General features: G+C 48.9%; 1 protein-coding gene across 1 annotated transcript in view; it reads right to left on the minus strand.

The window, feature by feature from the left end:
• LOC143941159 (vomeronasal type-2 receptor 26-like) overlaps positions 1-23895 on the minus strand; it is a 142636-nt gene that overhangs the window by 79745 nt on the left and 38996 nt on the right. Inside the window, exons 2-3 of the mRNA XM_077463185.1 lie at positions 14430-14853; positions 720-1502 (exon numbers count right to left, since the gene is read on the minus strand). Coding sequence (XP_077319311.1) covers positions 720-1502; positions 14430-14853 — 1207 coding nt within the window. The remainder of the gene's footprint in view (positions 1-719; positions 1503-14429; positions 14854-23895) is intronic.

The following is a 23895-nucleotide window of genomic DNA, read 5'->3' on the forward strand; positions in this document are numbered from 1 at the left end:
GCAAGTCTCGTCTTGTTTTGTGCTTGTGAGCGGTTGGAGTATCTGATATCTATATTCAGACTTAGGAAGCGGTATACTGACGGAAGCACTCAATCGGAGTGTGGGATTGGATCCGCAGGTTGGTGTCGCTCAGTGGAGCTCCTATTCAGACATTGGCCAGAATGGGACCTGCACTTAGTGACATATGATGAAAATTATACAATTTCCCTGTTTAGACATGAGGTCACAAAGTCCAGGAGAGTGAAGTCTCAGAACCAATTCCCTTTGCAGCTCTGAGATATGGTCAAATGCCAAAAGCTGAAAAAACATATATTTCCTTCCCCATGTCCCCTCCCCCAACTTTCCTTTTGCGTTAAATAACACAATCATTAGTCCATCCCCTCATGTCAGCACGCTAGGTGTGGTCCTGGACTCTGACCTCTCCTTTTTGACCCCCACATCCAATCACTGTCCAAATTTTGCTGCCTCAACCTCCCTATCATCTCCAGAATACACCCCTTCTTTCCAATGTCACCAACAAGATACTAATTCCCTTGTCATCCCTCATCTCGACTATAGTAGCCTTCCCTTCTTTGGCCTACCTCTACACAGGTTATCCCATCTATAGTTCTGCTACTAGACTCATCTACCTTACCAACAGCTCATTACCCACCAACCCTCTTTGCCAATCCCTCACTGGCTTGCGCTCACCCAACAAATACATTTCAAACACTTTTTACCTGATTAAATCTATTAATGTTAAAACTGTGTTTAAACTTGTTGAAAATATGTATAGTTTCAGCCATAGCTTTTACTGCAATATACACTCGTAGAGGTTCTCTGGAAAGCATACTTTTGTCAATTACTGAAATAAAGAATCTTATTATATTCTGTCTAGAAATGGGAACATTTTGGAAATAAATATTTTTCCCATTTTGAGTTGATGTTATATTGTAAAATGTAATGATCAGATCATCCATCAGCTGTCCAATTTGTGAATGTCTTGACAGTAAATTTACATCAAACAAAGTTTCATCTCTAAGAATTCGTGGATCAGAAAACCGTAAAGACAAACTTGTTATAAAATCTATGAAAGCAGTTGTTATCTTGATTCCATCTGAAGTCCAGCCTGGGGGAAGGATAAGAATATTGTTTCTATTAATATTAGGGTATATAGAAAGGTATCCCCGAGCATTGTTTGTGAAGGAACCACAAAGTATTAAAACTTTACATCGTACTTTTCTAAGTGTGTCTGTCCACTGATTTATTGTAGCAGAATTTTCAGTCATTCTTTTTTCAAAAGCCACACAAATCTCTTGGGAAGCCAAATGTCTCTTCAGAATTTGTGCTTCATTCTCTCCGGTATCATCATCTGATAAAAGTATTCCTACCCAGGTCCAACCAAAATATTTCACTAGTTTGGCAATTGCTAAATAATGGACATGATCATTCTGAACGGTCCTAAAAACATGCGGGTAAAGGAGTCTGTCACTTAAAGAGTAATCAGTGGCCCAATAGCTGATCTGAAAAGAGAAGGATTAACTATACATTATAATGTGGATATATTTGCAGTTCACAGTCACAATTTGTTTCCTGTCCGAATACAATTTTGGACGCATTTTTGGTTATTCGGAGATTCGGATGTATGCAAATCTCTGAATGAAATAGTAACGAATAGTAACAAATTTAGTTGAAATATTTAGTTTATTCATTTGCTGACAAATTCCAACTTTTCAGAATGATTCAAATTTGGATTGTTCAAAAAACAATCAACTAATTTGAATTCTGTGTGAAGAAACAGCTGGTTGTTAAGCAGCGGGTCGGGAAGCCAGCTGCCCACATCCTTAACAACCATAAGTCATCATCTGTCAATGGACTTCCCCACTGACAGATAAATGTAAAGATAAAGAATGCTGGCAATTGCCCAGCAATAGAAACATTTTTAAAAATGGCATGGGGGCCCCCCCAGTCCATACCAGGCCCTTCGGGTTTGGTATGGATTTTAAGGGGAACCCCCACACCCAGTTAAAAAAAATGGGTGTGGGATCCTCCCCAAAAGCCATACTAGACCCTTATCTTACCATGCAGCCTGGCAGGTATGATTCGGTGGCACCGCCCTTTTCCCACGTCATGTGACATCAGAAGAGGGTGGTGCCAGTGATGTAACCGGTTGGCCCCACCCCTTGCCTATTTAAGAGCTGTCATAGCGAAGAGACAGCATATGGTGGGTAGCCTATTAGGAGGCAAAGCATTTTTTTGCCATTTTTCAATTTTTCGGGTCGGCGGGCGTTGTGATTGATGATGGATGTACATCGAGTGACACTTTTTATTTTCTTTTTTAATAAAGGACTTATCAAAATCAGTTTCCTGTGGTTTTTACTTTTTGACACTTTTTTGGTGAATGGGTATGGGTCCGATGTACCCAATACCCATTCACATGGGGGGGGGGGAGCGGGATCTAGGGGCCCTCTTGTTAAAGGGGTCTTTCATATTCCGATAAGACCCCCACAACCACAGCTCAGTGTTGTCAGAAGGAGGCCCTTGTCCCCAAGCACCCACCCCGCCATGTTGAGGGCATGTAGCCTGTTATGGTGCAGGGGGGGTTCTCACTCACCCCCCCCTTTCCTGACCTGCTAGGCTGCATGCTTGCATAAGAGTCTGATATGGATCTTGGGGGGATCCCACGCCATTTTAAAAAAAATGTTTGTGTAGGGTGCCCTTCAAAATCATTACCAGACCCAAAGGGTCTTGCTGTTTTTTTTGTATTTTCTATTGCTGGGCAGATGCCGGCATTCTTTATCTTTTTTTTTTTTAACAGCATTATTTATCTTTACATTCATCTGTCAGAGGGGAAGCCCACTGAAAGATGATGACTCATGGTTGTTAAGGATGCGCTGGTCAACAACCACCTATTTCTTGACACAGAATTTGAATTGGTCGATTGTCGACCAATCTAAAATCTAATCGTTCTAAAAAGTTGTAATTTGTTAGAAAATGAATAAATGAAATAAATTTTAACAAAAAAAATAAAAAATTAACAAAAAAGAAAAAAAACGAAATGAATTCTGAAAGCAAACAAAGCAAATTCCATAACAAAACTAAATTAGTAACATAACAAAATTATACTAAACAAAACAGACCACACTGTACAAATATTTAACAATACAACTGATCTTTTAGATTAAATCAGCTTAATACCTTTAATGTGCATTAAAACAAAGATGTTACAAAGTCTTACAGAAGCCAGAGTAGGAAAGCCTGCCCCCTGCCAGCATGCTGTAGAGAAGGATCTTTGCTCTTTGCATTGTAACAGTAGTTTGCCTGAAGACATACAATTTGCACCCTGTTGTGTCAGATCTATAGCTCTCCAATCAGCAAGGGTCAACAGTACTACTATATATGCTAAAGCTTGGACTTATCTGTGGATATGTTGGACCTCATTCAGAGAACATTGACCCTTCTCTGTAGCAGGCTGATGAGGGACAGGCTTTCCTAGGCAAAATCATGCATAACCAGAAAAACTATACAAATCAGGAGACCCGCCATCACCCTGACTTTACTTGCTTGCCCCAGATCACTGATTCTGGCTAGCCAACAGAGCCAGTGTAGCACCTCCCTGACCCCCAGCATCAGGGATAGCTGATATTTCACCTCAGGGTACTGACCCTAATACGGGTCTTGTTGATACTTGCGATGGACCTAGCCCACCTCCATACCGTCCTGGCCACAATGTCAGACCAGACTAATATGGTACCTGGGAAAAGGAACCGCAGTCTCTCGAAATCGGACTTAATGTCCGCGATCAGGTCCCGGACCTTCCGGACTGCCAGATCGTTCCCGCCCTTTATGCATCACCAGGACATCCGGGGGGCCCGTCTCTACCCGCATACTTCACCACCTCCCCCAAAACTCTCTCCCACTTCATCCCCGGGATCCCCAACCACCTTAAACAAGCTTCCCGCCTAGAAATACCAAGCTGCCTGCCATCAGGTCTTTGGTCTCCTCTCCTAGCCCCCCCCCAACACACGTAGGAGTGCCCTACGATCCAGACGAGGTGAGCTGAACCTCCATCTGAAAGAAAAATCAAAACATAATTCCAACCACAGCCTGCGCCCCTGTAAGATGCACAGCCCTCCACAGAAAGCTCCCGTTACATTTCACTCTCCACTTTCCTTTTCCTTTTTTTTTTAAAATCACAGTTGGAACGCTTCCCCTAGTCGACCGCCAACTGTGGCCTCACATAGGTATGAAATCGGCGAGATTCCCATCTGCCAATTCTATACGCCTTACAATCTTACAATCTAAACCAACCTCCCGTAAACAACGCCTAAATACCGACACAAACTGGTACCTGGACAGAAAAGACCCATCCTCATGCCGCAGGAAAGGCCCCTCCCCTCCCTGTCTCACTCTCCTGAACTCCCGAACCGCCGCCACCGGGCACACCCTGGATCCTGGGAGTGCATATAGGGACACCAACGCTCCCTTACCCCGCTGGTCCATCTTAGACCTGCGCAGCCAGAGCCTGACCCGATCCCCTTCCAAGCTTACCTCCCCATCCAACAATCCCCCAGCCACCTTCCTGGTTGGGCTCACCAACTCCCCAATCCGGGATGCCCCATAAAAGGCCAGGGAAAACGCGGCTGTGAACAGCCGCACCTCATAGCCCGATGCACAGATATACCCCAACCGGGCACACATCACCTGAAGATTTGCAAATGTGACCGGCCTCCTGACATCCTTCTGCATGTGCCGCTTACGGTACACCTTCAATGCCTGCTTTACCCCAAAGTCTTTAGTCCAATCCTCCTCACGCATCAACTTAAATAAGAATGTGAGACCCGCCAGCTTCCGTTCAATGGCGGACACCGACGTCCCCCGCTCAATATTCCTGGCCACGAAGTAGAGCACCAGCAAACGCCTATCGGGTCCCTGATCACTTACCCCTGCCTCACACGCCAATCCAGACCACTCCGACCAAACCCTTGAGTAAGCTGCCCACGTTGCTGTACTCACCAACTGCCGGATCCATCCTGTGGCGATGCCAAAGGCAGCCTCCAAATCCACTCCGGGCAAGGGACCCCTTCCGCCTCCGCACCCGGAGCCAGCTCCCTGAACTTGTCCCACTGAAAACGAGACAGGGAGTCAGCCAGCGCATTGTCCACGCCCGGGATATGCACAGAATAAACAAAAACATTTAACTGCAAACACCGAAAAACCAACTGCCACATCAGCCGTATGACCGGAGGTGAAGAAGCTGACATGCGGTTCACAACCTGTACAACCCCCATATTGTCGCAATTGATGCGCAATTTCAAATTCCTACACTCGTCCCCCCAGAGCTCCAATGCTAACACCACAGGACTGCGGCCAAGGCTCTGCGCTCCACCTGCCCTTGAAAAATGCACCATACCCTGTCGAACCAGCCGCATCCGTGACCAGGTCCACATCAAAGTCCCTGATCTCCCGCTGCAACTCTTCCAACTTGTTCCTAGGCAACCGGCATTCCATCGCCCCGGAATCAATCACTATACCGAGGAAACTGAGCTCCGACGTCGAACCCTCCATTTTTTCCGCCACCAAGGGGACCCCAAACCTGCCTGTGATGTGCTGTAACGTAGACAGCAGAATCGCACACACAGCGGAGGCAGGCGGGCCCACGCAGAGGAAGTCATCCAAATAATGGATAATCGACTCCAAGCCTGAAACATCCCTCACCACCCACTCCAAAAAGGAGCTAAACGTCTCAAAATAGGCGCACAAAATCGAGCAACCCATAGGCAAACACTTATCCACATAGAATTGACCACGCCAGTGGCACCCCAACAGCCAAAAGCTGTCGGGGTGAGCCGGGAGCAACCGAAAAGCCGATTCGATATCGGCTTTAGCCATCAGTGCCCCCCTTCCATATCGCCGCACCCACCGAATTGCCGCATCAAACAATGTATACGATACAGTGCACGCCTCAGGGTCAATTAAATCATTGACCAAGCCCCCTTTTGGAAAGAACAAGTGATGGATCAGGCGAAATTTTCCCACCTCCTTCTTGGGGACCACCCCCAACAGGGAAACGACCAGGTCAGGCCAAGGCCTATCCCCAAACGGCCCCCATCCGCCCCAGGGCCACTTCTTTTCCCAATTTGTCATCCACCACCCCCGGATGCTGCAAAGCCGACTTCAAGTTCTCCACCACCGGCGGCACCGCTGTCAGCGAGCAGGGAATCCTAAAGCCGTCCCGAAACCCTGCCGCCAGCAACCGAGCCGCTTCTCACTCCGGATACCTACTTAGAAAAGGAAGCATCCTTGCCAGTATCACCGGTGTCCTCCCTTTTCTGAGCAGAATCTCCGGCCCGCTTCCCTTTCCGGAAACATCTGGACAGCATGTGAGCTCCCCCGCAGCCGGAGCACTCATGCTTGAACTTGCACGTTCCCCCAAATTTGCAGGCGCCTTCATTGTACTGCCAGTACACCCCCCATTTCTTTCCGGCCGGCAGTCCTGAGGCTGGCGCACTCCCGCCCCCCCCTTCCCGAAGAAACTGAGGCCCGCGCCGAGGACATAAGCCTCATCCAGAGGCTGATGTCCTTGTGGTCCCAGCGCAATTCAGGCCACACCGCCTTGCGCTGCCTGAACTGCTCATCGTACCTGATCCACGCCACCCCCCATACACCCTATAGGCCTCCCCTATCGCATCCATATAACAGAATAACGCCGAGCAGTGCTCAGAGTTCTTCTCCCCGATGACATTCGCCAAAATGGCAAACGCCTGCAGCCAATTAGAAAAAGTGCGCGTAATCAGCCGATACCGCCGCTTTTCCTCATCCTCCTTCTTGGAATCGTCGGGCTTGACCCTATCCAGATTAAACTTCTCCAAAAGGAGCAGTGAGAAAATCTCCACATACTCACCTTTGCCAATCTTCTCCCGCACCACCGGCTTCAAATGAGCCCCCAGTGGACCCTCAAAACACACGTAATTTCGGCTGTTCGCGGTCCGCCCGTTCGGCGGACTATTGGCGCCGTTCGCCCGGCGGACTTCCGTGTTTTTACTGTGTAAAAATACTTTGACCTGATGACACATCCATCATGGGGTACAGGACAGCCAATTGAGACATTACAGCACATGGACACTTGGACATTCCCCCTAACTTATAAATACACCCGATCCGGCGGCCATTTTACATTCTTTCTTCTGTCACTATAGGGAGAGGTTGCTGTGTGGAGCAGGGAGAGATAAATCGCTAGCTATTTGGTACACAAAAGTTCTTTTCAGGACTGGTATAGGTGTTAGGTGTATATAGGTTTGCTGTGCTACTGATTGTTGCAGCAGCCTGAGTGCCTTTTGTCAGTTTAGAGAAAGGGACAGGGCGCTGTGTGCTGCTGTAGGGACAGCCAGATTAGTCATCATCATTAGCTGTTACTATCAGGTCCACAAAAGTGCTATTCCAGTAACCAGTTATTGTTCCAGCAGCCTCTGTTTTGCCAGTTTATATAGGGACAGGCAGGAAGCAGTGTGTCAGGCAGTGAGGGTCAGTTTAAACAGTAGCTGTTACTATTAGTTCCACAAAGGTTCTTTTCAGGACTGGTATCAGTGGTATGGTAATAGGCTTGTACACGTATAATATTCTTTCTTCCAAATACAGAAAGAATATTATACTTGACTGCTGCCCTTCTGCTGCAGTCTGCTAATCAGTCACAACTCACTTGTTCCACAAAGCTCTTTATCAGGACTGGTAACTTGGTCTGTCTAGGGTGCTACAGTACATAGGGTTGAGTGAGGTACAGTCTGCTATTCTATAAGGACTGGTATCGGTCCACAATACATAGGGTTGAGGTGCACTACTGCTGACCGCTGCCCTATACTGCAGCAGTCCTTCATCGGTATAGGGACTGACGTACAGTCTGCTAATCACTCACACACAACCTACTTGGTCCACAAAAGTCCTTATAAGGACTAGTAACTTGGTATAGGGTGCTACAGTACATAGGGTTGAGTGAGGTACAGTCTGCTATTCTATAAGGACTGGTATCGGTCCACAATACATAGGGTTTAGGTGCACTACTGCTGAACGCTGCCCTATACTGCAGCAGTCCTTCATCAGTATAGGGACTGACGTACAGTCTGCTAATCAGTCACACACAACCTACTTGTTCCACAAAGGTCCTTATAAGGAGTGGTAACTTGGTGTAGAGTGCTACAGTACATAGGGTTGAGTGAGGTACAGTCTGCTATTCTATAAGGACTGGTATCGGTCCACAATACATAGGGTTGAGGTGCACTACTGCTGACTGCTGCCCTATACTGCAGCAGTCCTTCATCAGTATAGGGACTGACGTACAGTCTGCTAATCAGTCACACACAACCTACTTGGTCCACAAAGGTCCTTATAAGGACTGGTAACTTGGTCTAGGGTGCTACAGTACATAGGTTTGAGTGAGGTACAGTCTGCTATTCTATAAGGACTGGTATCGGTCCACAATACATAGGGTTGAGGTGCACTACTGCTGACCGCTGCCCTATACTGCAGCAGTCCTTCATCAGTATAGGGACTGAGAGTTTTGTCACAGGGTCATTTACAAAAATGACAGGCAGAGGAAGAGGCAGGCCCTTCCGCAGGGGTGGTAGGAGTAGGGCAGGAGCAACAGCCTTGAGCCAAAGTGGGAAGTTGCAGAAGGTGCGTTCAATTCATTTAAAGGACGCACCAGACTTGGTTGAGTGGCTCACTCAGCCTTACTCTTCTGCACCCTCCTCATCCTCTCGATCTGCACCCTCTTCTTCACTCTCTGCTATGTGCACCCCCAAAGACACTACCACCAACAACACCACCACCACCACATACCTTCCGCTTGAGTCACAGGAATTATTTTCCGATCCATATCAAGACATTTCTGATGCGCAGCCACTCTTGGTATTAGATCAGGAAGAGGAGGTAGCAACAACCGCTACTCAGCAGTCTGACGACAGTACCCAGATCAGCCCAAGGAGGAGGTTGGTCCCCGGTGTTGCTGCCTACTCCGAGATCTCTACTTATAGCGGTGGGGAAGGTGACGTTGATGATGACGTGTCTAGTGATGTCACGTGGGTGCCCACAAGAGAGCACACAAAGCCACACTGCAGGCTCTCACCGTCCAGCCTCGTCTTCTACTTCTCCTTCTCCTCTCTCCTCACAATTGTCCTCCACTCCACCTTCCATCACGCCAAGCTCACGTTTTTCTGCAAAAAGGCAGGCTTCCGTGGGCCTAATGTTCGAGCGTAAAAAAAAGATGACGCCGGATAACCCTCTTGCCCAACGGTTGACGGCTGGCTTGTCAGAACTCATAGCCCGCCAACTACTGCCATATAAACTGGTGGACTCGGAGGCCTTTCGCAAATTTGTGGCCATTGGAACACCACAATGGAAGGTCCCAGGAAGGAAGTATTTCTCAGAGAAGGGCATCCCAGAGCTATATGGCCATGTTCAGCGGCAAGTGAATGTATCTCTGGCACACAGTGTCGGTGCCAAGATACATCTGACCACAGACACGTGGTCTAGCAAACACGGGCAGGGAAGGTATATCACTTTTACTGCCCACTGGGTGAACCTTCTGACGGCCGTCAAGCATGTAACCCGTGGCACCCGTGTAGATTTGGTTTTACCGCCACGGATTGCATGCAGGCCTGACTCTTCTTCTCCTACTCCATCCTCCTCCCTCTCCTTCTCAGCTGACTCCTCCTTTTCCGCTGCTAGCGTCTCTTCCGCTGCGCCGCCCAAGCTCCCCAGAACCTATTCCACATGCCAGGTGAGACATTGCCATGCCGTGCTGCGTCTGTTGTGCCTGGAAGCCAAGAGCCACACTGGCCCGGCACTCCTTTCAGCTTTGCGTTCACAGGCAGATCAGTGGCTGACACCGCTCAATTTGACAGTTGGTAAAGTGGTGTGTGACAACGGTGCCAATCTGCTTAGCGCATTGAAACAGGGCAAAATCAAGCACGTGCCATGCATGGCACACGTCTTAAACTTGGTCGTGCAGCGATTCGTTGTCAAATACCCTGGGGTCCAGGACATCTTGCGGCAGGCAAGGAAAATCTCGGCCCATTTCAGAAGATCTTACACGGCCATGGCTCGCCTTGCTCACATTCAGCGGCGACACAATCTGCCGGTCAGACGTCTTATTTGCGATTGCCCGACGCGATGGAACTCAACCTTCTATATGCTTGATAGGCTGCTCCAGCAGAAACATGCAGTTAACGTCTACCTGTATGAACTCTGCGGCAGAACCGGTTCTGGGGAGCTGGGGTATGTTTCACCGCGCCAGTGGCTGCTCATGCGCGACGCATGCAGACTTCTGCGGCCATTTGAGGAGATCACCAAACTGGTCAGTCGCAGCCATGGCGCCATCAGTGACATGGTACCTTATGCCTTCTTTATGGAGCGTGCATTGCGTCGTGTCATTGATCAAGCTGTGGAGGAGCAGGAGCGCGAAGATGAGGAAGTCGCAATGCTGGATGAATTCCCAGGGGGGGCTACTCTATCTGAGACAAGTCAACAACAGGAGTCTGAAGAGGAGTCAGAGGAGGATGGTGCCGGGGCGGATGAGGAGGAGCAAGAAGAGCATGCTTTAAAACTTTCTGGGATCCCTGTTGTGCGTGGATGGGGAGAGGAGAATGAAGAGTACGACATTATCCTCGATGATGAGCAGGAGCCAGGCCACCACACCGCTTCCACTTTAGTGCAAATGAGGGCCTTCATGCTCCAGTGTTTTAATAGGGACCCCCGTATAAAAAGCATAAGGGTCAAGGACCAGTACTGGGTGGCAACGTACTTAGATCCCCGGTACAAACACAAAATGGCGGAAATGTTACCGCCGTCGCATAGGGCTGTCAGAATTCAGCACTTCCAGGCCTTGCTTCGAGAAATGCTGCATTCTGCTTTTGCGTGCGCTGGCAGAGGAGCAATTCCCACTCCCAGAGAAGGAGTTGCGGGTACCAATCCAACAGCGCCTGCAAGAAGAGGCCGGTTTGAAGATGTGTTGGTGACTTCGGATATGAGGTCATTCTTTCAGCCGACCCATCGACAGGTGTCATCCGGATCCAGCATCAGGGAACGCCTAGACCGTCAGGTGTCCGACTACATTGGGTTAACGGCCGATGTGGACGCTCTGAGGAGTGATGAACCCCTGGACTACTGGGTGGGCAGGCTTGACCTCTGGCCAGAGCTTGCCCAATTTGCAATCGAACTGTTGGCTTGCCCCTCATCCAGTGTCCTGTCCGAAAGGACGTTCAGCGCAGCAGGGGGGATCGTGACCGATAAGCGTACTCGCCTAGCTCACAACAGTGTTAACTACCTCACATTTCTAAAAATGAATGAGGCATGGATCTCGGAGGAATTCAACACATGTGACCAGTAGACCATGTATATGTCTATAAACAATTTTTTTAATCAAGCACACAGACCTTCTTTCTTCATTTGGCTCACTTCCTTGTCCAAAAAAAGCACACCGTACTATATGCCCCTACCCTCCTCTTTGAAGAGGTTGAGCGGTGTCATATTTCTACTGGGGCTGCTTATTATGAGGGGCTCCCACCATCCCTGTGCTGTGCTGACATCCCCCTGGGGCTGTACCTCTGCTGTGCATATTATGAGGGGCTCCCACCATCCCTGTGCTGTGCTGACTTCCTCCTGGGGCTGTACCTCTGCTGTGCATATTTTGAGGTGCTCCCACTATCCCTGTGCTATGCTCATTATGAGGGGCTCCCACCATCCCTGTGCTGTGCTGACTTACTCCTGGGGCTGCTTATTATGAGGGGCTCCCACCATCCCTGTGCTGTGCTGACATCCCCCTGGGGCTGTACCTCTGCTGTGCATATTATGAGGGGCTCCCACCATCCCTGTGCTGTGCTGACTTCCTCCTGGGACTGTACCTCTGCTGTGCATATATTGAGGTGCTCCCACTATCCCTGTGCTATGCTCATTATGAGGGACTCCCACCATCCCTGTGCTGTGCTGACATCCTCCTGGGGCTGCTTATTATGAGGGGCTCCCACCATCCCTGTGCTATGCTGACATCCTCCTGGGGCTGCTTATTATGAGGGGCTCCCAGCATCCCTGTGCTATGCTGACATCCTCCTGGGGCTGCTTATTATGAGGGGCTCCCACCATCCCTGTGCTATGCTCATTATGAGGGGCTCCCACCATCCCTGTGCTATGCTGACTTCCTCCTGGGGCTGCTTACGGTGCAGGTGTCAGTGCTGTATATCACGGTGCTGATGTCAGTGCGCTCTGTCACGGTGCTGCTGTCAGTGCTGTATATCACGGTGCTGGTGTGAGTGCTTTATGTCACGGTGCTGATGTCAGTGCTCTCTATCACGGTGCTGCTGTCAGTGCTGTATATGACGGTGCTGGTGTGAGTGCTTTATGTCACGCTGCTGATGTCAGTGCTCTCTATCACGGTGCTGTTGTCAGATGACTCTATCACGGTGCAGGTGTCATTGCTGTATGTTACGCTGCTGATGTCAGTGCTCTGTATCACGGTGCTGCTGTCAGATGTCTCTATCACGGTGCAGGTGTCATTGCTGTATGTCACGCTGCTGGTGATCATCTCCTGCACCCTCTTCTTTGCCTACCCTGGTCCCTGACCTTCCCTCTCCTCCATTGCCTTCATGCGCTCCACAGTCCTGAATTGTCACAACAATTTCCCATATAAAAAAAGAATGCTTGTAGTTGTCGATCCCAGATTCACCTCATACATGTGTTATGTCATTGGCCATGTGGTGGGACTATGTTTGCACAGCTAATAATTATTTTGTGGCTGCAAATTTGACCTATAGGTTTGCGAAGTTCGCCTCCCATTGAAGTCAATGGGGCCCGCCGCGAACGTTCCGGTTCGCGAACTATCGGCCGTGTTCGCGGTCCGCGTTCGCGAAACGTCCCGTCGGAAGTTCGTCCATCACTAGTCCCACCTCTCTCAAGAGGGATTGGCTGTGCGATCCTCCTTGTCACTGTATATAGGACACTGCTGCCCTTTTGTCCAGATAGAGCAGCACTGGCGCGACCCTGTATGTGAGGCAACAAGGTGGCTAGCGCCATAAATGCTGCTCAAAGTTCCAGAATATTGGAAACTAGTCCCTGAGTGAGAAATTCCCATCTGCACTGCATCTTGAGTTGTTCACAGGTGGCGCCCTACCCTGCTGCACTGGCATCTATGGTAACAATGATCCATTGCTGCAGCCCTAATGAATGATGCTGTACTAGCATTTCTTGTCTTGTCCACCACCAGAGACTCTGGCGCACCTGGCTGATGATCATGATTGGCTGGGCTAGACAAACCCTATTCAACTGTATCAGCAAGCCCTGTTGGAAAACTCTGAGTCTACAGTGAGCCAGGGGATCATCGGGATGAAGCCATCGTCACGAGAAGACTCATGCACTAGGATGCTGACATCACTGGCACAGCCAATGCCTGTTGGAACTTTTCCCTGATTTTTGGGAGTTTCTGAAGAGGCAAAGAAACTGTGGCTACCTGAGTATTGAACTGGGCCCCTAAGTAGATTATATTCTGTGTATGTTCCAGCTGGCTTTTTTGATAGTTGAATATCCATCCGAATGACCGTATAGTGGAAAGCAGGAGCTCCTGTGTCGGCAAAAGGTCTTGGTCCTGGGCCAAGAGATTGATGTTGTCCAAGAAATGATGGACTCCGAGCCCTTTGAACGGGAGAGAAGAGCCTTGCATGAGCCCCAGGAACCCCTGAGGAGGGAGAACAGGGCCTGAGGGATCCCTGCATAAGCGCAATCCCCCCCTTAGCCCATATACAAGAAAAATTTAAATTATACCACTGGAGACATTTTAGCCATTGAGAAATGTTTAAACAGAAAAGACATACTTGAAACTGATTTAATGGAAAGACACAGACGCCATGCAGTCCCAGATGCTAGATCCGGACACCAAAGCAGGCATGCCACAAGAGGATGATCCTGGTGTTCGAAAGTTCTGATGCGAACAGAACAGGGGGTCGTTCGGCCCAACCTTAGTAGACAGCAATACATAACCAGGGCCTTTCATCTGCACCCAATGTTCTGTATCTACGTTGCCACAGCTGTCTCCTCTAGCAACAAAACCCAACTCACAACACCATACGGAATTTCCTTGGATGAGTACCCTCTTGAAGTTTCCCCAGCCTCTTCATAGACCCCAACTCATGAAGAGTTTTCTCTGATACTTACTCAGAGCTCCATCCCTCTCAGCATGCCACAGGCAACAAGAGGTGTTTGCTCTCTGACAATTTCCTCTCCCATGCCCCCAGGCATCGACCAAGCTCTCACCAGGCTGAGGGTGTCAGCTGTGTATTCATTCATTTTAGCTGTTAGAGTCTACGTACATTTTAACTTTCACAGACTGGCATGTTTTTGTAAAATGCATATTGTTGTCTCTGTTGACTTAGCATAGTATTACAATTATACAAGAAGTTTTCACTCACCTGTGTGTATCTGTACAATCCAAGGATTTGGGCAATTGGGATTGTAGTGGATGAATAGTGATCTCCAATAACACCAGTCAGCTTGCCATGCCCTTTACAGGAATAATTAGGAAATGTCCCATTTGGTCCAGATAAGATCTGCAGAACACTCTGTACAGCCTTCCTGGGTTCCAACAATGAATCATATAGATGGAAGCCTAGACTGATATTGGGTAAGATGTCTGGATCCTTGTTAATATTATCAATTGCGGAAAGGAAAGCTAGGATGTTCAAGTAATACCCCAAAGAGGGTCTACAAAAAGTTATTGTTTTCCAAAACAGTAAGTTAATAATTTTTATATCAATGTAAAATATTTTTAAAATATTCATACATGGGATCAGACTAACATTAAATACAGAGGGAAATACTTTAACGCAATACTTCCTGGGAGATATATAAAACAGCAAAAACAATGTTGAGGTACAGCTAAGTTTTACACAGCATGTCTGTAAGTTAAAGTCTCACCACTAGGTGTTTAAACCAATCATGTGGCATTTTTAGATCCTAAACACATTCTTGTGGTCTGTTTTGATATATTTTGCATAGGTCTGGAAGGTAGTGATGAGCCAAACTACCTTGGATTCAGTTCAGCAGGAGTTTGGTGAACTTCATTGAAACCAATTAATTGAAAAATGCCCATTTTCTGCACTAATAAGCAAAGGGGTGTCAAAAGGGAGGTGGGCATTGCCCTGGGGAACATGTACCAATGCAAATAAATAAACCATTCTGCCCAAAGTAGTTATTTTTTTATATGCTTAAAGTGAAACCTTTTAAGTCTTGTATGAATTTTAAGGGGGTTCTTCAAGCAAAAAAAAGATGCATAAGGTCCCCTAGAAATACATACCAGACCTTTTGGTTCTGACAGATTTTAAGGGGGCTACATGTAAAAATCGATTCTAAACCCTTAATCCTAGCATGCAGTCAGGCTGGATTGGCAAGGGGGATGAGCATGCACCATATCAGGCCACATGCCCTGATCATGAGTGGTACTTTGCCAGGGGCGACCCCCTGGTAAAGCAACCTGCCCCCTGTTAATGAGAAAAAGGGCCTCTTCCCCACATATTTTGCCTGGTGGTCTGCAGGTGGGGATCTTAGCGGAATCCAAAAGCACCCTTTTTCAATAAGGGGGTCCAGCCAATTGAGACATTACAGCACATGGACACTTGGACATTCCCCCTAACTTATAAATACACCCGATCCGGCGGCCATTTTACATTCTTTCTTCTGTCACTATAGGGAGAGGTTGCTGTGTGGAGCAGGGAGAGATTGCAGTGACCCAAATCGCTAGCTATTTGGTACACAAAAGTTATTTTCAGGACTGGTATAGGTGTTAGGTGTATATAGGTTTCCTGTGCTACTGATTGTTGCAGCAGCCTGAGTGTCTTTTGTCAGTTTAGAGAAAGGGACAGGGCGCTGTGTGCTGCTGTTGTAGGGACAGCCAGATTAGTCATCATCATTAGCTGTTACTATCAGGTCCACAAAAGTGCTATTCCAGTAACCAGTTATTGTTCCAGCAGCCTCTGTTTTGCCAGTTTATATAAGGACAGGCAGGAAGCAGTGTGTCAGGCAGTGAGGGTCAGTTTAAACAGTAGCTGTTACTATTAGTTCCACAAAGGTTCTTTTCAGGACTGGTATCAGTGGTATGGTAATAGGCTTGTACATGTATAATATTCTTTCTTCCAAATATAGAAAGAATATTATACTTGACTGCTGCCCTTCTGCTGCAGTCTGCTAATCAGTCACAACTCACTTGTTCCACAAAGCTCTTTATCAGGACTGGTAACTTGGTCTGTCTAGGGTGCTACAGTACATAGGGTTGAGTGAGGTACAGTCTGATATTCTGTAAGGACTGGTATAGGTCCACAATACATAGGGTTGAGGTGCACTACTGCTGACCGCTGCCCTATACTGCAGCAGTCCTTCATCAGTATAGGGACTGACGTACAGTCTGCTAATCAGTCACACACAACCTACTTGTTCCACAAAGGTCCTTATAAGGACTGGTAACTTGGTGTAGGGTGCTACAGTACATAGGGTTGAGTGAGGTACAGTCTGCTATTCTGTAAGGACTGGTATTGGTCCACAATACAAAGGGTTGAGGTGCACTACTACTGACCGCTGCCCTATACTGCAGCAGTCCTTCATCGGTATAGGGACTGACGTACAGTCTGCTAATCAGACACACACAACCAACTTGTTCCACAAAAGTCCTTATAAGGACTGGTAAGGTATATAGGGTGCTACAGTACATAGGGTTGAGTGAGGTACAGTCTGCTATTCTATAAGGACTGGTATCGGTCCACAATACATAGGGTTGATGTGCACTACTACTGACCGCTGCCCTATACTGCAGCAGTCCTTCATCGGTATAGGGACTGACGTACAGTCTGCTAATCAGTCACACACAACCTACTTGGTCCACAAAAGTCCTTATAAGGACTGGTAAGGTATATAGGGTGCTACAGTACATAGGGTTGAGTGAGGTACAGTCTGCTATTCTATAAGGACTGGTATCGGTCCACAATACATAGGGTTGAGGTGCACTACTGCTGACCGCTGCCCTATACTGCAGCAGTCCTTCATCGGTATAGGGACTGACGTACAGTCTGCTAATCAGTCACACACAACCTACTTGGTCCACAAAGGTCCTTATAAGGACTGGTAACTTGGTGTAGGGTGCTACAGTACATAGTATTGATTGAGGTACAGTCTGCTATTCTGTAAGGACTGGTATCGGTCCACAATACATAGGGTTGAGGTGCACTACTGCTGACCGCTGCCCTATACTGCAGCAGTCTTTCATCGGTATAGGGACTGAGAGTTTTGTCACAGGGTCATTTAAAAAATGACAGGCAGAGGAAGAGGCAGGCCCTTCCGCAGGGGTGGTAGGGGTAGGGCAGGAGCAACAGCCTTGAGCCAAAGTGAGAAGTTGCAGAAGGTGCGTTCAATTACTTTAAAGGACGCACCAGACTTGGTTGAGTGGCTCACTCAGCCTTACTCTTCTGCACCCTCCTCATCCTCTCGATCTGCACCCTCTTCTTCACTCTCTGCTATGTGCACCCCCAAAGACACTACCACCAACAACACCACCACCACCACATACCTTCCGCTTGAGTCACAGGAATTATTTTCCGATCCATATCAAGACATTTCTGATGCGCAGCCACTCTTGGTATTGGATCAGGAAGAGGAGGTAGCAACAACCGCTACTCAGCAGTCTGACGACAGTACCCAGATCAGCCCAAGGAGGAGGTTGGTCCCCGGTGTTGCTGCCTACTCCGAGATCTCTACTTATAGCGATGGGGAAGGTGACGTTGATGATGACGTGTCTAGTGATGTCACGTGTGTGCCCACAAGAGAGGAAGAGGAGGGGAGTTCAGAGGGAGAAATGGACCAGCAGATAGGGAGGAGAAGCAGGAATAACTCACATTGCACAGGAGGGACAAAGCAGACTGCAAAAGTATCAGGAGCGAGTCATCGACCATGTACGGTCACATTTGGCGCTCCCAGGACACCGGCACATGGCTCCGCAGTGTGGGCTTTTTTTAACGTGTCCGCTGCTGACAATAGCGTTGCCATCTGCAATCTTTGCAGTCAACGCATTAGTCGCGGTAAGCCCAACACTCACCTAGGGACGACCGCCTTAAGAAGGCACATGGACAGCCATCACCGAGCCGAGTGGGAGCAATGGAACACACAAAGCCACACTGCAGGCTCTCACCATCCAGCCTCGTCTTCTACTTCTCCTCTCTCCTCACAATTGTCCTCCACTCCACCTTCCATCACGCCAAGCTCACGTTTTTCTGCAAAAAGGCAGGCTTCCGTGGGCCTAATGTTCGAGCGTAAAAAAATGATGACGCCGGATAACCCTCTTGCCCAACGGTTGACGGCTGGCTTGTCAGAACTCATAGCCCGCCAACTACTGCCATATAAACTGGTGGACTCGGAGGCCTTTCGCAAATTTGTGGCCATTGGAACACCACAATGGAAGGTCCCAGGAAGGAAGTATTTCTCAGAGAAGGGCATCCCAGAGCTATATGGCCATGTTCAGTGGCAAGTGAATGTATCTCTGGCACACAGTGTCGGTGCCAAGATACATCTGATCACAGACACGTGGTCTATTAATCACATGCAGGGAAGGTATATCACTTTTACTGCCCACTGGGTGAACCTTCTGACGGCCATCAAGCATGTAACCCGTGGCACCCGTGTAGATTTGGTTTTACCGCCACGGATTGCATGCAGGCCTGACTCTTCTTCTCCTCCTCCTCCTACTCCATCCTCCTCCGTCTCCTCCTCCGCTGACTCCTCCTTTTCCGCTGCTAGCGTCTCTTCCGCTGCACCGCCCAAACTCCCCAGAACCTATTCCACATGCCAGGTGAGACGTTGCCATGCCGTGCTGCGTCTGTTGTGCCTGGAAGCCAAGAGCCACACTGGCCCGCCACTCCTTTCAGCTTTGCGTTCACAGGCAGATCAGTGGCTGACACCGCTCAATTTGACAGTTGGTAAAGTGGTGTGTGACAACGGTGCCAATCTGCTTATCGCATTGAAACGGGGCAAAATCACGCACGTGCCATGCATGGCACACGTCTTAAACTTGGTCGTGCAGCGATTCATTGTCAAATACCCTGGGGTCCAGGACATCTTGCGGCAGGCAAGGAAAATCTCGGCCCATTTCAGAAGATCTTACACGGCCATGGCTCGCCTTGCTCACATTCAACGGCGACACAATCTGCCGGTCAGACGTCTTATTTGCGATTGCCCGACGCGATGGAACTCAACCTTCTATATGCTTGATAGGCTGCTCCAGCAGAAACGTGCAGTTAACGTCTACCTGTATGAACTCTGCGGCAGAACCGGTTCTGGGGAGCTGGGGTTTTTTTCACCACGCCAGTGGCTGCTCATGCGCGACGCATGCAGACTTCTGCGCCCATTTGAGGAGATCACCAAACTGGTCAGTCGCAGCCATGGCGCCATCAGTGACATGGTACCTTATGCCTTCTTTATGGAGCGTGCATTGCGGCGTGTCATTGATCAAGCTGTGGAGGAGCAGGAGCGGGAAGATGAGGAAGTCGCAATGCTGGATGAATTCCCAGGGGGGCTACTCTATCTGAGAAAAGTCAACAACAGGAGTCTGAAGAGGAGTCAGAGGAGGATGGTGCCGGGGCGGATGAGGAGGAGCAAGAAGAGCAGGCTTTAAACCTTTCTGGGATCCCTGTTGTGCGTGCATGGGGAGAGGAGAATGAAGAGGACGACATTATCCTGGATGATGAGCAGGAGCCAGGCCACCACACCGCTTCCACTTTAGTGCAAACGGGGGCCTTCATGCTCAAGTGTTTTAATAGGGACCCCTGTATAAAAAGCATAAGAGTCAAGGACCAGTACTGGGTGGCAACGTACTTAGACCCCCGGTTCAAACACAAAATGGTGGAAATGTTACCGCCGTCGCAGAGGGCTGTCAGAATGCAGCACTTCCAGGCCTTGCTTCGAGAAATGCTGCATTCTGCTTTTGCGTGCGCTGGCAGAGGAGCAATTCCCACTCCCAGAGAAGGAGTTGCGGGTACCAATGCAACAGCGCCTGCAAGAAGAGGCCGGTTTGAAGATGTGTTGGTGACTTTGAATATGAGGTCATTCTTTCAGCCGACCCATCGACAGGTGTCATCCGGATCCAGCATCAGGGAACACCTAGACCGTCAGGTGTCCGACTACATCGGGTCAACGGCCGATGTGGACGCTCTGAGGAGTGATGAACCCCTGGATTACTGGGTGGGCAGGCTTGACCTTTGGCCAGAGCTTGCCCAATTTGCAATCGAACTGTTGGCTTGCCCCTCATCCAGTGTCCTGTCCGAAAGGACGTTCAGCGCAGCAGGGGGGATCGTGACCGATAAGCGTACTCGCCTAGCTCACGATAGTGTTAACTACCTCACATTTCTAAAAATGAATGAGGCATGGATCTCGGAGGAATTCAACACATGTGACCAGTAGACCATGTATATGTCTATAAACAATTTTTTTAAACGAGCACAGAGACCTTCTTCCTTCATTTGGCTCACTTGTCCAAAAAAAGCATACCGTACTATATGCCCCTACCCTCCTCTTTGAAGAGGTTGAGCGGTGTCATATTTCTACTGGGGCTGCTTATTATGAGGGGCTCACACCATCCCTGTGCTATGCTGACATCCTCCTGGGGCTGCTTATTATGAGGGGCTCACACCATCTCTGTGCTATGCTGACATCCTCCTGGGGCTGCTTACGGTGCAGGTGTCAGTGCTGTATATCACGGTGCTGATGTCAGTGCTCTCTGTCACGGTGCTGCTGTCAGTGCTGTATATCACGGTGCTGGTGTCATTGCTGTATGTCACGCTGCTGATGTCAGTGCTCTCTATCACGGTGCTGCTGTCAGTGCTGTATATCACGGTGCTGGTGTCATTGCTGTATGTCACGCTGCTGATGTCAGTGCTCTCTATCACGGTGCTGCTGTCAGTGCTGTATATCACGGTGCTGGTGTGAGTGCTTTATGTCACGCTGCTGATATCAGTGCTCTCTATCACGGTGCTGCTGTCAGTGCTGTATATCACGGTGCTGGTGTGAGTGCTTTATGTCACGCTGCTGATGTCAGTGCTCTGTATCACGGTGCTGCTGTCAGATGACTCTATCACGGTGCAGGTGTCATTGCTGTATGTCACGCTGCTGGTGATCATCTCCTGCACCCTCTTCTTTGCCTACCCTGGTCCCTGACCTTCCCTCTCCTCCATTGCCTTCATGCGCTCCACAGTCCTGAATTGTCACAACAATTTCCCATATAAAAAAAGAATGCTTGTAGTTGTTGATCCCAGATTCACCTCATACATGTGTTATGTCATTGGCCATGTGGTGGGACTATGTTTGCACAGCTAATAATTATTTTGTGGCTGCAAATTTGACCTATAGGTTTGCGAAGTTCGCCTCCCATTGAAGTCAATGGGGCCCGCCGCGAACGTTCCGGTTCGCGAACTATCGGCCGTGTTCGCGGTCCGCGTTCGCGAAGCGTCCCGTCGGAAGTTCGTCCATCACTAGTCCCACCTCTCTCAAGAGGGATTGGCTGTGCGATCCTCCTTGTCACTGTATATAGGACATTGCTGCCCTTTTGTCCAGATAGAGCAGCACTGGCGCGACCCTGTATGTGAGGCAACAAGGTGGCTAGCGCCATAAATGCTGCTAAAAGTTCCAGAATATTGGAAACTAGTCCCTGAGTGAGAAATTCCCATCTGCACTGCATCTTGAGTTGTTCACAGGTGGCGCCCTACCCTGCTGCACTGGCATCTATGGTAACAATGATCCATTGCTGCAGCCCTAATGAATGATGCTGTACTAGCATTTCTTGTCTTGTCCACCACCAGAGACTCTGGCGCACCTGGCTGATGATCATGATTGGCTGGGCTAGACAAACCCTATTCAACTGTATCAGCAAGCCCTGTTGGAAAACTCTGAGGCCGCGTACACACGGGCGGATTGTCTGCCCAACTTTGTCCGCTGAACCGTGTTTCAGTGGACAATCCACTCGTGTGTGGGCTTCAGCAGACTTTTTCAGTGGACAGTCTGACGAACAAAGTCTTACGGAATTTCCGTAATTTTGTCCGTCCAAACTTGGTTTTGTCCGTCCAAACTTGGTTTCAGCGGACAGTCCGCTTGTGTGTAGGCAAGTTGGACGGACTAAGTATGGCGCATGCTCAGAAAGGATTTACACGGCCGAAGGTTGCATTGCAGTGTATTGGACGGCGTTTTTCTAGTCCCGTCGTACGTGCTGTATACGTCATCGCGCATGCTTTCAGCGGACTGTCTGTTCATCGTGTGTGGTCAAGTCTGTTCATTCAAAAGTTGGACGGACTGTCTGTCGGATTGTCTGACGAACTTAGTTGGCCAGACAATCCGCCCGTGTGTACGCGGCCTTAGTCTACAGGGAGCCAGAGGAACATCGGGATGAAGCCATCGTCACGAGAAGACTCATGCACTAGGATGCTGACATCACTGGCACAGCCAATGCCTGTTGGAACTTTTCCCTGATTTTGGGGAGTTTCTGAAGAGGCAAAGAAACTGTGGCTACCTGAGTATTGAACTGAGCCCCTAAGTAGATTATATTCTGTGTATGTTCCAGCTGGCTTTTTTGATTTGACTATGTTTGCACAGCTAATAATTATTTTGTGGCTGCAAATTTGACCTATAGGTTTGCGAAGTTTGCCTCCCATTGAAGTCAATGGGGCCCGCCGCGAACGTTCTGGTTCACGAACTTTCGGCCGCGTTCGCGGTCCGCGTTCGCGAAACGTCCCGTCGGAAGTTTTTCCATCACTAATCATCAGTCATGATGCCTGATACCTGCTTAATTGCTGGGAAAAAAACAGGAGACCTGACACATGCAGCCGATCCCGATGGTAACACTAGCTGAATAGAAGCTCCCTGAGCTGTCATTAGTTATATAATGTAAAAGACATGGATAGAAGATAGTCAATGTTGGGGGGGAATGGTGACCACTCTGCTGAATGGCCACCTGACACAGAGCACTACTCAGCCTGATCGGTGATTCCTCGACCCCTGAGAATGTCAGAGCAGTGGTTCTTGTTCTCTCCACCTCAGGCAACCCTCAGCTATGCCCCATAGAAGGAGAGAAGTGCTGCAGCTGTCCGTCTTTTTCTCCAAACTCCCCGCCGGTGAACACCAAAATGATGTCTGCGGTGGTTCTCGGAGGACTAAGAAAGCCTCCTCAGCACATGGTAAAGGCCCCTGCTCTCCACATGGGGGGTCATCCACAGGGGCCTTCACACCCTTCACAAGAAGCCCAGTGAAGTGCAGGCTGCAGAGGGACTCCTCAAATGATGCCCCGAGATCTCTGGACATGGAGGTGAGCACACAGGGTAATGGCCCACAGGCGTCACAACCACACACAGACCCCTGCGCTATAATCAACACCTCAGATCATCCAGTGTCAGAGACTGTACTGAAAAACATGCTAACTTCCCTCAGGGGGTCTCCCCAAATCGATATGAAATCCTACTTCCACCTCATGCAAGCTGACATACAAGTCCTGAGAGATAGGGTGGCTCATAAAGAGGACAAACTATGTGATTGTGCAGAATCTTTCAATATGCTAGTCGATGCACACTCAGCACAAATGAGGATGAAATCGCATGGCTGAAGTCTAAAGTGGAGGATTGGAGGACAGGTCTAGTCACAATAACCTAAAGATTTGAAGGGTCCTGGAAATTATCCAGCAATCCCAACTACTGCAATTTGCACAAGTCCTCTTCCTGGCCATTATACTTACTTTTACATCTGCAGATTTGACCATTGATCAAATCCACAGGGTTTCCTAGACTCAGCTATCTCCTATGCCAAGTTTCTAGGGATGTAATCCTCAGGGTGCATTTCTATCAGGTTAAGGAGCAACTCTCG

This window comes from Lithobates pipiens, unplaced genomic scaffold (assembly GCF_037356315.1).
Source record: "Lithobates pipiens isolate NorthernLeopardFrog02 unplaced genomic scaffold, aLitPip1_a1.2 Scaffold_3, whole genome shotgun sequence".
Taxonomy (NCBI): Eukaryota; Metazoa; Chordata; class Amphibia; order Anura; family Ranidae; genus Lithobates; species Lithobates pipiens.